We start from the raw sequence: 17,325 nt of genomic DNA, 5'->3' as shown, positions 1-17,325 counted from the left end.
AGAAGGAGGCGTGATCTGTTTGGACATCTTTTTTCTATTTCTCTAAATTAAAATGTCCACTATTGTCCTCATTTTTACAGTATAGATATAAATCTGTATGAACCAGATTTATTCCTACCGATTTAAGCAAATTTACTATGGGGGGGGGGGGGGTGGCGCCGTTCTGCACTTCGCCTCAGGCAGCACAGAGGCTAGGTTCACCCCTGCCCCTACAGGGCCACAGACTGCACTGACACAAGCAGAGGTCAAATTATTATTATTTTTTTTCTGAAATTGATTTATTTTCTTCGGGTATTTGCACACGATCAGGAATCGGCAGCACTTTGGAAGCAGCACACGTTCTCTGCCGGCTACTGAACGCAGGTGATTCCACATGTGACCACTGAAGCGTGCGGAATCACCGTGTCCAATACAATGTACAGGTGAAGTTTAAATAGACATGTTGTGGTCTGGAAAGACGCGCCGCATGTCCGTCTCTGCGGGTGATCCGCTGGTGTCGGTGCATGTATATTGGGCATGGGATTTCTTGAGATCCCATCCACTATGCTGTAACATCTGGACGCTGCACAAGTACGCAGCGTCCAACCTGCAGCGATTACTGACCGTGTGCACCTACCCTCAGAGTCTGTTTTTTTTTTTTCTAATTGTGTCCAATTTTCTGTGGCTGTAGGACTCAGAAAAAAAACCTCACCTGTGGAATTCATGTGAACTCCATTCCTGTCATTGCAATCTATGGTTCTATAGGGAATTCAGGCAGAACCCACCGGGTGCAGAAAGAAAGACCGTGTGAACAACACAGATATACACAATCATGCTATATACTGTACATGGGTGTACCTGGGACCAAAACTAGGGGGGGCAAGCCATGGTCGTTCAGGTTGTAAAATTTTAGAAAGCGCGTTCAACAGGGGGCAGCGATTTGGGCGGAGTGGGGTACGCAGCTTGCAAGTATGCAGTGTGGAAACATACCCTAACACACTGCAGCGGCACTCAGGTATATAATTATATTCCATGCAGACATCACATATTGGAACTTTCTTTGCATGAGAGAATAGATGCAGCTGCATGATTTACAACTGCTAGCCAGCCTGAGTACATGTGGGGGTTGCCTGGTTGTTACGGAATCCCCACATACTCGGAGACCACCCGAGCCTGCTCAGGAAAACCCGAGCAACGAGTACACTCGCTCATCACTAGTAACAATCCATTATATCCCTATTCGATAAAGCTAAAGACGAAACGCGCGTCGGGGTTGGGCCTGGCTCCGTGGCATAGCAGTACATCATGGGTGAGCATTGAGCATATTTGACAGATTCATTGTTTTCTACCTGTAATATACATACCGATGTTTGAGGAACTTCCCTAAGTTGATGGTAGATGTTTTATGTTCGATCCCTGATGCTGTGTGAACTTTGGCAATTGGCAGCTTGACTAGATTAGACTTGCACTTGCTTTAAACTTTGCATTTTGCTGCCATAATGCACACATAATGGATTGTTACCATAGTGATGTAACATCACTGATGTTCTGACTTATGACCTCATGACCGACATATGAGTGCCTTCTTGCTGCATTATCTGCAACATGATCCCTGTATAGTTATGATTAGGAATAATGCTGATTACTGGGTTGCCACTCTATTAGATCCACGTTATAAACCAAATTTTGCCAGATGATTCCCGCCCTAGAAAGGGACCTGCGAATTCTGAAGTATCGAAACATGCTTTTACACAACCGTAAGGCTATTTTCACACATTAGGTTTTTTTATTCCGGCCCATTCCGACTCATTTTTAAAAAACCGGAACCGGCGAAATTAAAAACCGGATCCGTTTTTTTCGTATTGACTTGTACTAGCGCCAGATTGCGCCGCAGGGCCCACCGTTACTTCTATTTTTTTCTGGATCCGGCAAAAATTTCCATTCCGGCCTCTGGAAAAAACGTCTACAGTAACTTTTTTTGTCTGTGGCAAAAAAGCCAGAAGTGCCGGATCCGGCGTTTCTTGCTTTTTACTGCAATGCAAGTCTATGGGCGCCGGAATTCGCCGGATCAGGAAAAAGACGGATCCGGTGACCTGATCCGGTTTTTTAATCTGAGCATGCTCAGAACCAATTGGCCGGTCCCCAGGACACATATATGCCTCCCAGCGGCGTTTTTAAAAACCAGATCTGTCAAAAAATGGATTAAAAAAAATGGAAGAAACGGATACAAAACTGATTGAATGGATCCGGTTTTTCAGCCGGTTCCGCTAGTTGGATCCGGCAGAAAACCGGATCCGTTCCATCAGTTTTTCACATTTTACGCCGAATGCGGTGCTGCGGCACGATGCCACAACTGACATGACAGCCAAAACCTGATGTGTGAAAGTAGCCTAAGGGAGCTTTTCCCCAAGACAGCAGTGAAGCACATGGTTCACATAGCAGTTATAGACTTCCAATCTCCAGCACGTCAATTCATCAACGCCAAAACAGCAGCAGTGGTGGAAGTGGAAGAAGCAAACTTCTGTGAGTCCTTTGACACTTTTTTTAGACCAACTCATGCACCAGTCCAAGTCTTACGCGTGGTGAACGAATGGAGAGGATGGTGCAGGAGTATCCAGAACTGAATATTAGGGAGGGTTTTGACCCTTTCACATTTGGGTCTTCCAAAAACGATGAGTGGCCAGAGTTGACCTCACATGCCTTGGAGGTTTTATTGTGCCCGGCAGCCTACGTTTTCTCAGAGCGTGTCTTCAGGTGGTGGTGCTGCTGGTGGTGTCCTGACGTATCAGCGCATTCGGCTATCCCCTGAAAGTGTAGACCGCCTAACTTTCATCAACATGAACAAGTCATGGATCTACAAGGACTTTTGCACCCCAATCGCAGACTGTTCATACTAGGTGATATTGTATTTTTTTAGTGTGATGCATTAATGTCACGTAACTACAGTCTGTCATATCTTTAATGTGTCTTCTGTTGCTGCTGCTGATGTTAACACAAATTTGTGGAAATATGAACAGTCATGGCTGGTCTGCATCTGCTGTGTTAGCTGTAGTGGAAGATGTGTCGGTCCCAATTATACTATTTCTATTCTCGTGACAGTTATTCCACTTTAGTGGTGTCTGCCAATAATTTTTGGAAATGTGAAGACTCCTGGTTGGGTGTCCATCTGCTGGATTGGGTGTAGTGAAAGACCTGTAGGTCCATATTCTACTATTTCTACTGCGGTGAAATTGATGCCATTTCTGAGGTGTCAGGCCCTCATTTTTTTTAAATGTGAACACTCCTTGTTGGGTGTCCATCTGCTGCATTGGGTGTAGTGGAAGAACTGTCGGTTCCTATTATACTATTTCTACTGTGGTGAAATTGATGCTATTTTGGTCTTGTCTGACAATAATTTTTAAAAATGTGAACACTCCTAGTTGGGTCTCCTTAATGCATGTTGTCTGTAGCAGTAGGCCTCCGACACCGTCAGACCTCCACTTCCTTGGACTCAACTACCCGTGTTACTATCCTTACATTTTTCGGACAATAGTAGTCTACACAACTGATATTTTTGCCACCTGAGTGTGGCTCAGCATGAAAACAGGTAGAGGTGTTGCATGTGGTATCAGGGCTCCCAGCACAGGAGGCCTACACCGATCCCTCACCCATCTCGTCTTACTGTGACGTTAAATTGAAAGTTGTCCCAGACTCCGATACCTCATGCCTGGCTGATTGATGCAGTGCCATGGTGGAACGGGGACAGGGGAACATCGCATACTCGCCCTCCTGGCACGTCCGTGCTTCTCCGTCAGAGATCTCAGTATGCGTTCAGTGCTTACGCATACCGCGATCTCCTGGGCCACAATTCTCATCCCCGGATGCATAACTGTGGAGTCCAGACTGCGCAGGCGCTTGCTCAGTTTATAAAGGCTTCGGACACAGTGATGCTCCCAGTGTTATATTATAGATATGATGCGGGGGCCCGGTTCAAATCTTGTACCACAACCCTTCACACTCTATTTATGCCACTGTTCTCGGTTGCTCTATGTGACTGTAGACATTTGATTTGAATCTTCACAGCGTTCACATCGCACGCTGTGAGGATTCTCCAGACACGGCAGCGGGCGGTTATATGACTTTGAGTATGTGACTTGCATACTCCTTTAAACATTCTGACTAGACATGACCAATCTCAGTCAATACTCTTGCATTGATATAGTCCGCACCCATCTAGTCAGTACCTGACTGCATGTATGTAAATCACATACTTGTGGACACATGACTGTCCGCTGCCGGCACTGGAGAATCCTCCCAACACATAGCTCCTAACCGTCCCTCATTGTGCGGGACTGTCCCGGATTTCATGCTTTGCCCCGCTGTCCAGCGCGGGATGCTCTCATCCCGGAGACAGAAGGAGAAACTGCCGTCACACCCCCTTTTGTTAGGCCACGCCCCTTCCACTTCCGTATGTTCCTGAGTCTCCCAGTGTGCGTCACTGTTCAGAGAGGGAGAGAGAGGGGACACTTCTAGTTTGAGGTACGTAACAGCCGAACACAGTCTGGGTGCTGGCGGCAATGTAAGCAGCAGACCAGTGGACTGGAGCTAATAATGCCTGGCTAGTAATCATGCGTGGAATGAGTGGGGCTGAGCAGGGAGGGATGGACACACTCACAGCCTCCCTGTTTGCCTCGGCTGCTCAGTGCTCACTGCTGTGTTATTGCAGAGCGACAGATGCAGATCAGTGAGTAGTCGATGATGCCTTGTGTGGGGTCAGGAGGTGTACAGTGTGGATGTAGCAGAGCCGTGTGTGTGTGCGAGGTGTATGGAGCGGAGCCATGTGTGTACGAGGTGTATGGAGCAGAGCCGTGTGTGTATGAGGTGTATGGAGCGGAGCCGTGTGTGTATGAGGTGTATGGAGCGGAGCCATGTGTGTACGAGGTGTATGGAGTGGAGCCGTGTGTGTACGAGGTGTATGGAGTGGAGCCGTGTGTGTACGAGGTGTATGGAGCAGAGCCGTGTGTGTGTACGAGGTGTACGGAGCGGAGCCGTGTGTGTACGAGGTATATGGAGCGGAGCCATGTGTGTACGAGGTGTATGGAACAGAGCACGTGTGTAAGGAGTGGAGCCGTGTGTGTAGGAGTAGCTATGTGTGGCCATTATATGGTACGAAGTATCGTGTGGCCATTATACAGTATGGAGCATCATGTGCAGTGATTATACAGTATGGAGCATCATGTGCGGCCATTATACAGTATGGAGCATCATGTGTGGCCATTATACAGTATGGAGCATCATGTACAACCAATATACAGTATGGAGCATCATGTGCAGTCATTATACACACACCGACCAATCCGATTTTCATGACCTCATGGACATCCCCTTCAATTTATCCTGCAGGTCTGCTGCCCAAAGTTTCTGCTTTACAAATTCGCTCCATTGGAAAAATTCTGTGGTGTTAGCACTATAGGAACATAGGGGAAGCAATAGGATAATCTATCGTCACTGTAGGAAGCAGCATCTTTATAACACAAAACGTCTGAAGACATGGTCATTTGTAGGTTACTTTTGAGATTGCGTGTGACACCCATAGGCCCTCCAGGTGACCTAATACGACATATGGACAGTGGTAGACTTTATTAGATAAACCCTTAAATATACCTCAGTCACTGAATTAGTGATCGGTAAGCTCCTATTATTCAGTCTGGTGATGACATTGAAACCCAAGTAGGGCTCTTCAAGACTTCCGTGATCTCGGATCACAATGCATGAGCTGGCCGCGCATCTCCCGACCCAAAGACTGACAGCCTCATAGAAATATATGAACCTGTCACGCTCGGGGTTGGGAGACGAATGGCCACTCCGTACATTGTGATCTGAGATCGGACCGATGATCACGGATGTCTGTAAAAGCCCTAACAGACAAAGGAAAATATAGCAACTAACGGCGCAGATTTATTGCTTTGACAGAAACAGGAAATAGAAGAAGTCACAATTCAGCACGGGCTGCAGTAATGACTCAAGAAAAAACACAAATAAAAAATCTTTATAGCACAAAAACCTAAGTGATAGTGACAAAACCGACCTTAAGTAGGTATTTGCTGAAATCGTCACTAAACCTGCAGATACAGCCAGAAGGACAAGTTCAGGCCCTTGCTTTCTAGTAATTGTGGGTCACACCCACTGGGTGTTTACGGGAGAATTTTACTTTCATTTTTTCCTTCTGCTTTCAGCGATGGCGTCTGCTGGTCTCAGAAAGGAGCTGGAATGTTCCATCTGTCTGACCCTGTATACAGATCCTGTAACCCTGAGATGTGGACACAACTTCTGCCGGGTCTGTATTGATCGGCTCCTGAATACACGGGACGAGTCTGGAGATTATTCCTGTCCTGAATGTAGAGAAAAGTTTCAGGGGCGACCAGCACTGATAAGGAACATAACTCTGTGTAATGTCGTGGAGAATTTCCGGTCTACTGAGCCACATCAGGAGGAGATCACCGGGATCTGCTGCACTTACTGTGTGGACTCTCCTGTACCTGCTGTGAAATCTTGTCTACACTGTGAGGCTTCTCTGTGTGATAATCACGTAAAACTTCACAGTAAATCACCAGAACACGTCCTCACTGATCCCAGCACTTCTCTGGAGAACAGGAAATGTTCTGTCCATATGGAACTCCTGAAGTTTTACTGCACTGAGGACGCTGCTTGTATCTGTGTGTCCTGCAGTTTGGCCGGAGAACATCGGGGACATCGGGTGGAGATGCTGGATGAGGCCTCTGAAAAGAAGAAAAAGAAACTGAGAAATGTTCTGAAGAAACTGATCACAAAGAGGAAGAAGACCGAGGAAAGAGTCCAGAGTCTGGAGGACCGCAGGAGAAAAGCTCCGGAAAAAGCAGCTGGAGAAGCCGAGAGAGTCACTGCCCTGTGTACAGACATCAGGAGACGGGTGGACGACCTGGAGAAGAAGGCCCTGAGCGAGATCTCAAGGCAGGAAAAGGAAGAGTCACTGTCACTGTCTGCTCTGATCCATCAGCTAGAAATAAAGAAGGACGAGCTGTCCAGGAAGATGAGGCACATTGAGGAGCTGTGTAACATGACGGATCCACTGACTGTCTTACAGGAACCAGACACCGGTGACTTGTGTGATCCTGAGGAGGAGGGAGGTGATGAGGACACAGGGGGACATGATGGAAGTGATGAGACCACAGTAGAACATGATGGAGGTGATGAGGACACAGGAGGACATGATGGAGGTGACGAGGACACAGGAGGACATGATGGAGGTGATGAGGACACAGGAGGACATGATGGAGGTGATCGGGGTGCGGAGCTGATCTCACACATATCACACACATTATCTGGTATGATAAGAGATATAAATGTGACCTTCCATGTTCAGGATCCTGCAGACATATTACTGGATGTAAGCACGGCTGATAATAACCTCCTTATATCAGACGACCTGAAAACTGCGACCTGGACATGGAAGACACAGAATCGTCCAGAAACTGCAGAGAGATCCCATGATTATCAGGTGTTGAGCGGGAGGAGATTTACCTCAGGACGACATTACTGGGATGTGGAGATCAGGAGATCAGATTTGTGGAGTGTGGGGATGTGTTACCCCAGTATAGAGAGGAGGGGGCGTCAGTCGCACATTGGAGATAATAACAAGTCCTGGTGTTTATATGGTTTATATGGAGGGCTGGTGTGTAATAATCAGTATTCAGTGAGACATGACAGTAAATATATCCTGTTACGTCACCAGATCTCCAGTGATAGGGTCAGGATATATCTGGATTATGAGGCCGGGCAGTTGTCCTTTTATGAGCTGTGTGACCCCATCAGACACTTACACACCTTCACTGCCACCTTCTCCGAGCCCCTACATGCTGTGTTACATGTATGTACTGGTTCTATAAAGATATTGGGGGGAGCTGAGAGGAATCGTAAGCGAAGGAGAATCTGCCTGGAGACTGATGACTTAATAGCTTGAACAATCTGATTGGTGCATCACTCAGCCAGTAGGAGGCAGCGGTGGGAGGGGCTACAGCTGAGCTCATTTTCTCCAGGACTCTGTATAAACAGGGATCTAAGGGGGAACATTCCTCTTGTAGAGACACGCCAGAGTGAGGAGACTTATAGGCCATGCACTGCTCCTCTGTGAAATTAATTAGGTGAACTGTCTCTTCAGCAAGGAAAAGGACTTGAACTCTAGTGTCATTATCGGAAGGAGCAATCCTAAAAGTCAGTTTCCGCCCTGTAATGAATCTTGTCACATGACTTAGGATAAAAGCTGGAGAGCGTCTGGTCGGACTTTTATCCTTAAGTCATGTGACAAGGCTCATTGAATGGTCAATATTTCCAGTAGGTGGCACTAGAGCTCAAGTCCTCTTCATCTCCAGAGACAATTTGCATATCCATACACACATTAACTCCTTATGGGCTATGGACTCCTTTGATTGAGGGAAATTATATATATATATATATTACTGTTTTTCTTTAGTTGTACTAAGTTTCAGGCTGCAATCTTCATCCATTCTCAGACTTCCTAATATGCAGTTCACAATCTGTTCCTAGTTTCAGACTGTTCTGTGGTCGTGTCACTCTCAGTAATACAGGTTGGATGTGATCTTTGTGTGTCCAAGATGCTGCCATCTTCTTCAGATCTCATGTGCCAGCACAGCTTCATTCCTGGACTGATTTCCCATGCATAATATCTACAATTGCAAAATGATAGAAAATGTATAATGAAGGTTGTCACGATAATGTAAAAATGCCATGATCTGAGTAATTTTCTAGAAGGTTCCATGGTTCCAGACACATGCTGCAGATTCGACCCCCTCTTTTTCCCCCACAGCAGCTATGCCTCTCTGCCTCTCAGCACGGTGAAATTCTAAGCCTCCCCTCCCTCAGGAATGTTTTTGTTTGCAGCCATGCGTCTTTTAAGTTATGTGAGAATTATTCATGATGAATGATTCAACCTCAGGTATTGACAGAGATATGAAGTTATATATTTGGGATGTGCGACAATAGGGCTACATGCCAATGCTTTTCCTAAGTGCAGGGCCTAGGAGGGATGGAGAGATGCATTACTGCTTAATTGGGGCTCACATCCACTCCGTGTTTACACTTAACTGAACCCTCATGTCTTGCTGAGCATAGTGATAACTTTGTCTGTCTTCTACGAGGTTCATACGCCAAGATATGTGTAGAAATAGCTTTTCATAATTTTAAGAAAGGGGAGTATTCAGCCTCTGAGTGAGGTCACCAGAGGGGGAGTGCCTTGGTTTTGGGCACAGGGGTAAGTGAATGAGACCTCAGTCTTCACTAGACTTTGTCCAAGGAACGAGCTGAGAGTCACATCTACGATGCACTGGGACATATGCCCCTCCCCGCACCACATGGTCTGCTAAGAAATGATATGAAAGAACTGTAAATTGATTTTCTTCTGTTAATCCCTTTTTATTTGTAATCGTTCTATATATATATATAATTGTCTCATTTTATAATATCTTTTTACACTGTTGTAAACACTGCCTATCTTTTGGAGTAAAATATATAAAACTACTAGCTTTGTTTCTCCTTGCTCTATAACGTACTGTCACGTCCTCTGAAGTGAATTACGCTACTAATTGGGTTGGCTCCGCACCCGTTATTAATTAAGAAATCGGAGCTGGTGGCAGCGGATTTGTCCTGCGCCTTTGGGAAACCTGGTAGCGACTGACGGCGTTGATAATTATTGTTCCCGCCTGAGTGGGAGTAGTTATATCGCCCTTGCTGCAGTGTGCCCATTAGCCAGTACAAAGAAAGGCAGCCTTTCTGGCGACTATTTATCCTAGGTGCAGTATGCTGACTGACCTGAGGGTAAGGGAGCACCAGAGAGCTGCAAGTTCCAAACCGGAACTGGGAAGTGGGGTATAGATAAATCCCCTTCAGAAATGAACCAGGGCAACCAAACAACTCCAGTTCATGACATATTGGTGTCAGCGATGGGGATGACAAAAATATCCTCCCTGTGATTCGTGACAAAGGTTATTTAGAAAGCAACTGAACATTTAAAAATACAGTGTGAAGGTGACCATGTTATTCAAACCAGCAGTCCAACATTGTAACCCATATATTACCATTGAGTCTATTATAACAGTATAATGTAGAGACTTTATTATGTATCCCTGTTTAAGAGATGAACAGTAAATGCATCCATATACAGAATAAGCCCCGACTAGCGCCACCTCCCTGAGTTATCATCAAGCTCATATAGGTGTAGCATTCACCTTATGTCTCTTCATACTCTGCTCCTGTACAGTACCTGCCTGACCATTTTTATCTTCTGCCATTTACTTACATCAGTATATCTGCCTGTGCGGTATTATATCATTGTTAGCTAATTTCTAGCAGAGCTTAATTGTCCTTCAAAATTCCACAATTGGACTTGTAATAACTGAGCCGTGCAGAGCTGAAACACAAGCTGGGCTGTGTTTGTTACCTGCTGCTGACAGATCAGTGATGTGAAACTGCATATGCCACTCTATTGATACATAAAGCAGAAGATTATTTTCTGCCATATGCATAAACTTCTAACATTTTCAGTTTCACATCGCTGATCTGACCTCTCAGATCATGCAAATTTTCACACCCTAATTCTGCCGTAAAACATTTGAAAAGTTACTACTAGGGTGGGATCGGCCACGCGGTCGGCGATCTTTGCGCCAAAGTCGCGTTTCGTATGACGCTTTCCCCGCCATTTTTTCAGCCAATGAAGAAGTGTGGTCAGCGTGATGACATAGTTTCCGGCTTCCTTTGTGCGGCGTCACAGAGCCATATTACCGTTTGGGATGTAGTGATTTGCACAGAACAACACAACCTATGCATTGCACGGAGAGAGAGAGAGAAAAAAAAAAAAGTAAATAAAAATAAGAAAAAATAATTCCCCATTGACTTGCATTGGGTTTCGTGTTTCGGGTCGGCCCACCGACTTTTCAAAAAAATCGGCCGATTTCACTCGATCCGACTTTTTGAGAAGGTCGGGTTTCACGAAACCCGACCCGATCCTAAAAAGTAAAAGTCGCTCAACCCTAGTTACTACATTTAGGGATGGGGCATGAGACCACGGCTTGTCAAATTCATGACGAGCTATAGAGTTCCATAAACCAGAAATCTCATTCCAGTCCTTTACCGGAGTGAGATTTCTGGTGTAGTGCACGGAGGAGCATGACACTCATCAGAAATCCCAGATTCATGAAGAGGCATGCATGTCTTCATCAATCACGACTGTCTGTATGACAGGTTTTTCCATTAAACTTTTAAAAATGTTTATTTGCATCTCATAAATACAATACTGGATATTCTGACCCCATAATGGCTTATAATTTAGCCAGGTTTCTTCCCTTTTGTGGTCTATTTCTTAGGTAAATTCAGTATGGGGTGGGTAAGTGTCAACCACAACATTAAAGTGTAAAGTTTGGTGGGGATGTGGGAGCTGCTAGGAGAGATCTTGTGCTAATCTGAAATAATCTTGTAGCTCATAGAATGTCCTCAACACCTAGCAGATGGCTATCCTGGTTACACCGGGGAATGTGTATTGCACCAGTGATCAAACTGGGATTACATGGCACATTTGGTACAAACTGAGAGGACAGAACTGAGCTGGAATGAGGCCGATTACACTAATAGGATATTATTGGTGAATTCTATGCCCCACACTAAATGTACTGGTTTGCTTCCCTTAGGGCTTATTTATTTTCATTTTGTTATTATGACACAATATTTTTTGTTTTTGTGTTGTGGGCGGCATTGTAAGAGCTATGGTTTTTATTTTTCCTTGGTTTTTGTTTTTCTTGGGTTGAAGTCTTTACTGGCTTTGTATATGAACGCTGCATTGTACCCGGTGGTTAATTAAAGGACATATTGACTTTATACAATGTACTAAATTTTACAAATTAAATTCCGTTCAACAATTTTAGATCAAAAACTAACTAATGTATAATGACCACTACAATGACGGCTAGGCTAAAAAAGAAGAGTGGGCAGGCTTGTCCTAAACACGGGTTTTGTACATCTCTTCCAGTATTGTGAGGAAGTAAGAGAATTGTGGAAGGATGTGAAGTAGAAGGTGGGGAAGAGGATTAGAGAGACAAAATTTGGGAAACCCTAAAATTTATTGGCTCGGAGACGTGGACCGATTAAAAGGCTCCAACCTTACACAGAAGGATTTGGTGGCCATGGAAAAATTGACTGCCTGCTTGGTGGTAGCAAACAAATCGATGTCTCAGGCTACAATGACTATTATAGAATGGAAAATAATCTAATAAGTACATTTAGATATCTGGAATTCAATATTTTAAGGAAAACAAAAAAAGTGGTAAATTTTGGGAAATGTGGAGACTAGTGTTGAGCGATACCGTCCGATACTTGAAAGTATCGGTATCGGATAGTATCGGCCGATACCCGAAAAGTATCGGATATCGCCGATACCGATACCCGATACCAATACAAGTCAATGGGACACCAAGTATCGGAAGGTATCCTGATGGTTCTCAGGGTCTGAAGGAGAGGAAACTCTCCTTCAGGCCCTGGGATCCATATTAATGTGTAAAATAAAGAATTAAAATAAAAAATATTGATATACTCACCTCTCCGGAGGCCCCTGCACTTAAAATGAGCGCGTTTAGTGCCTTCCATGATGTCACGGCTTCTGATCACAATCACAAGCCGCGACGTCATTCTCAGGTCCTAAATTCCTAGAATGAGTTTAGGGCCTGAGAATAACGTTGCGGCTTGTGATTGGTCGCGTGGCGGTCACATGAGCGGCACGCGACCAATCAGAAGCCGTGACGTCATGGAAGGCCCTAAACGCGCTCATTTTAAGCAAAGGAGGCTGCCGGTTAACAGCGGTAAGGTGCAGGGGCCTCCGGAGAGGTGAGTATATCAATATTTTTTATTTTAATTCTTTATTTTACACATTAATATGGATCCGATACCGATTCCTGATACCACAAAAGTATCGGAACTCGGTATCGGAATTCCAATACCGCAAGTATCGGCCGATACCCGATACTTGCGGTATCAGAATGCTTAACACTAGTGGAGACCTTGGATCTGGTCAATGACGGCTAGAGAGAAACTTTATATAGTAGTAAGATAAGTAAGTGGGGCGTCTTCTCCCTTATTTTGGGGAGGTTGGTGGCCATCATTCCTGATTTTACTTTTGTACTTTTGACAATAACAACAACAAAATAAACTAAAAAAGATACAACATTGGTGGCTGAGGACAATGATTTATAAATCTCTGGGAACATAATGGCGAGATCTCTACTGGTGTCCCCGGTAGCCCCCCTATTGTAGTATATCCCTTATATTATGTGGTCCTGGCTGTGATTTAATGGGGCACCATGGGTCATGCATTATGGCCATCGTGGTGTCGTCACATTAATTTGCACGTGTTACCAGAATTCATATCAACCTCCGTAAATACAAAACTAGACCTGGAAATGTCACCAGCGTCCACCATGTTGTGTATAGTTACTATGTGATTATGTGTTTAACCCTTACAGATCAATGATTTATTGTTACTCTGATTTATATGCAATAAAAACCAATGATAAGAATCCTGGTGTCTGAGCGTTCTGATGATCTCTCGTCTGAGCGGAAGATGAAGTTGCCACATCGGGGTCAGGTCTTATATTGGGGTCAAGTTTTACATCTTTCTGTAAGGGATTAGGAGAGTGAAGAATAATCATTATACAATGAGAAGTTCTACAATTTTATAAGAGACTTTGGGCCCAATTTATATTGCTTTTGCATCTTTTTTTGTCTAGTTTTTGGTGTTTTTGCATTTTATTTTTCTTTTACTTTGTGCCTTTTTTGAAGTCTGTTTTATATGTGTTCACCTGGCTTTTTTTTCATCATCACCATTCTTTGGAGTTTCCAAATTTTTTACATTTTGATTCATCATCTGCGACTTTTTAAAATCTTACTAAAATTTTGCACCAAAAATTTTGCACCAACGTACTACTGTCTTTCCCCCCTCCTCATCCTTCAAAGTGATTTTACTTCTGCCAGAAATTTTTGTGCAAATTTTGTAACATTTTAGTGGAACATACAACCTTTTTGCTCTAAAAAGTTGTGAAAACGTTGAGCCAAAAGTTGTGAGCCAAAGTACAGAAGCCCAAAAGGGTTAACAGGATTTTTAATTATTGCAATCAAATAGAAAAAAAAATCCAATCCAACTTGCCCGTACACCCCACAAACATCTTATAGCAAGAAGAACAAGCAATGATGTACACCACATCTTGGGTATTATAGTTAAAATAATCTTTGATATTATAGTGTTGGGAATTATCATGATTAAGGATGGTTTTAAGGTACCGTCACATTAAGCGACGCTGCAGCGATAGCGACAGCGATGCCGATCGCTGCAGCGTCGCTGTTTGGTCGCTGGAGAGCTGTCACACAGACCGCTCTCCAGCGACCAACGATGCCGAGGTCCCCGGGTAACCAGGGTAAGCATCGGGTTGCTAAGCGCAGGGCCGCGCTTAGTTACCCGATGTTTACCCTGGTTACCAGCGTAAAAGTTAAAAAAACAAACAGCACATACTCACCAGCGCGTCCCCCAGCCTCTGCTTCCTGACACTGACTGAGCTCCGGCCCTAACAGCACAGCGGTGACATCACCGCTGTGCTTTCACTTTCAGTTTAGGGCTGGCGCTCAGTCAGTGTCAGGAAGCAGAGGCTGGGGGACGCGCTGGTGAGTATGTGCTGTTTGTTTTTTTAACTTTTACGCTGGTAACCAGGGTAAACATCGGGTTACTAAGCGCGGCCCTGCGCTTAGTAACCCGATGTTTACCCTGGTTACCAGTGTAAAATATCGCTGGTATCCTTGCTTTTGCTGTCAAACACGGCGATACACGGCGACCTAGCGACCAAATAAAGTGCAGACCTTCTAGCAGCGACCAGCAATTTCACAGCGGGATCCAGATCGCTGCTGCGTGTCAAATACAGCGATATCGCTATCCAGGTCGCTGCAAGGTCACGGATCGCTGGCGATATCGCCTAGTGTGACGGTACCTTTAGTGATTAGTGACATGCTGCAGCGATTGCTGCCACATTTAAAAATTGTTTAATCCTGGTAAATTCCCTAAGAGGGATAGAGCAAATAGTATGATGATGGTGGCTTCTACGAGCATGTAATATTGTGTAACCTTTAATGGGTTTGATGTGAGTGGAGGGGGAAATAATCTCCCCAGGTATGCCCGTGAGCTGCAAATCCAGCAAGGAAATATGTTCTCTATTGTAAGAACACATAAATTTAAGATTATAGTCATAAACTGTTTAAATAATCAATGAGGTCTGGTATGGCAGATACATTGTCCCCCTAAATGAAGAGAAGGTCATCTATGTACCTGCCATACCACACAAGATCCTATGAGAAAACATTAGATGTAGAATACAATAATATTAATAATCTTTATTTATATAGCGCCAACATATTCCGCAGCGCTTTACAGTTTCAAACACAACAGTCATAAGTAACATTAAGAATACAATAATTAAAGCAAAATAAGATGACCCTGCTCGTGAGAGCTTATAATCTACAATGTATTCCGATAAGTGTGGTAGGCGGCTGTGTCTCGAGTGAGGAGACAATTCTTGACAGAGAAGGATAGAAGGTTGTGTTCCGAGAGCATGAGAGGGGAGTTAGTAAAGTCGTGCATCGAGCCGGGATGGGAGGAAACCAGGTCCAGAGTATTCCCGTCCTCATGCGTAGGAGAATTAGTAAACTGTGAGAGGCCGAATGAAGAAGTTAGAGAAAGAAGATGAGAGGCATATTGGGAGAGGGGATCATTGATGGGGATGTTAAAGTCTCCCGTGATGAGGGCGGGGATGTCACAGGATAGAAAGTGAGTAAGCCAGGTGGCAAAGTGGTCTAGAAACTGGCAGGAGGAGCCTGGAGGGCGATAACCAACTGCCACTCGCAAGGAGAAGGGCTTATAGAGTCTGACGGCGTGGACTTCACAGGAAGGAAATGTAAGTGAGGGAACCGGGGGGGGGGGGGGGGGGCAGAAGAACTCATACTCCCAAAATTCCATCACAAGGTTGGTTAGGGAGGGTGAATACTTTACCACCCCATTGAGATGCCCTTGCATTGTAAAAAAAATAAGAGAAAAAAGTGTGTGTCACGAGGAATTGAGAAACCTGAATAATGTATGTCTGAAGATCAGTGGAAAAATTACTATGCATGGATAGATGAAATTCAAGTGCTTTAATAACAGTACTGTTGGATAGAAGTATATAGTGATATCACGTCTTAAGCCATGTTAAATTATTGGACCAAAATTTGTTAGAAAAATGTTCCAGGATGTCGCAAGAATCTTTTAAAAAAAACAAGGGTCCTCTGGGCCAACGGTCGGGGACCCACATCCAGCAACTCCCCCAAACGCTCTGTGACAGACCATGTGATTTTAATACTAAAACCCTTATTCTCATATAAGCAAACACACAACAAAAGGTTAAAAAAGGGGGAATTGATGAAGAGTGCTACACTCTTGGGTTACCAAAACATTCTTTCCAACACATTTGTCCTAGTATAGGGTTAACATGAAGGTAATCCAATAGTATATTGCCACATGCTATTTGAACGCAATTTCAAGACAGAGAAGAATACAAAGGAATAAATGATCAAAGTGATATGAGTCCCCAAATGAGTACATATACATATGAAGTTCCTGTGTCCTTGCTTGAAGCTAATATAAAGTGCTAAGTGCATACAGTACAATGATTATGTTTGAATATCAGTAACACTTACATAGCCAAGATGCCTTATACATCAACAATGTTCAGCTGCTAAAGAATAAACCAGGACAGACACGTAAGCAGCATGTACACTAAAATACTAATTAAGGTAAAGTGCAATAAATATATAAGACAGAAGGAACATACAACCTGAGAGTGCAGCGCAGAACCTCGACTCGCGTTTCGCGTACAGCTTCTTCCTGGGGAGGTTTTTGGTAACCATGCATCCATGCTGCGCATTTATGCTAGTTGTATTCTGGGTCAATTATTACCACTTTTCCTGGTGTCTGCCCCTAATTTGAGCTGTATTGGCACCTTTTTGTCACCCTTAAGGTGTTTTGTATGCGTTTGGTTTGCCTCCCTTTAAATTCAATAGGGGTCGGGAATATTGGAGGAACATGTTCGGCAAACATCAGGACGTTCGCCGAACCAAACCCCGAAAGGTTTGCTCATCTCTAATTACCGGCGTCCCTTGTAGACCGCCATCATTGACTTTCTCTGTTGAATGTTATCTGTTGCGAACATATTGTGGTGCTAAGCAGTTCTTCTCTGACTTGTATGCATCTACTGT

General features: G+C 44.3%; 1 protein-coding gene across 1 annotated transcript; it reads left to right on the top strand.

Annotated features, from left to right (window-relative positions):
* The first annotated feature begins 1,103 nt into the window (after positions 1–1,103).
* On the top strand, positions 1,104–12,490 carry LOC143777000 (E3 ubiquitin/ISG15 ligase TRIM25-like). The gene is made up of 2 exons (XM_077266886.1): positions 1,104–1,288; positions 6,195–12,490. The coding sequence occupies exons 1-2, from the start codon at positions 1,285–1,287 to the stop codon at positions 7,955–7,957; spliced, it is 1,767 nt and encodes a 588-aa protein (XP_077123001.1). The 5' UTR covers positions 1,104–1,284; the 3' UTR covers positions 7,958–12,490.
* The last annotated feature ends 4,835 nt before the right edge of the window (positions 12,491–17,325 follow it).

The sequence above is a fragment of the Ranitomeya variabilis genome, chromosome 5 (assembly GCF_051348905.1).
Source record: "Ranitomeya variabilis isolate aRanVar5 chromosome 5, aRanVar5.hap1, whole genome shotgun sequence".
Classification (NCBI taxonomy): Eukaryota; Metazoa; Chordata; class Amphibia; order Anura; family Dendrobatidae; genus Ranitomeya; species Ranitomeya variabilis.
Note: the sequence above shows the minus strand (reverse complement) of the source record. Positions and strands in the feature narration are given on the sequence as shown.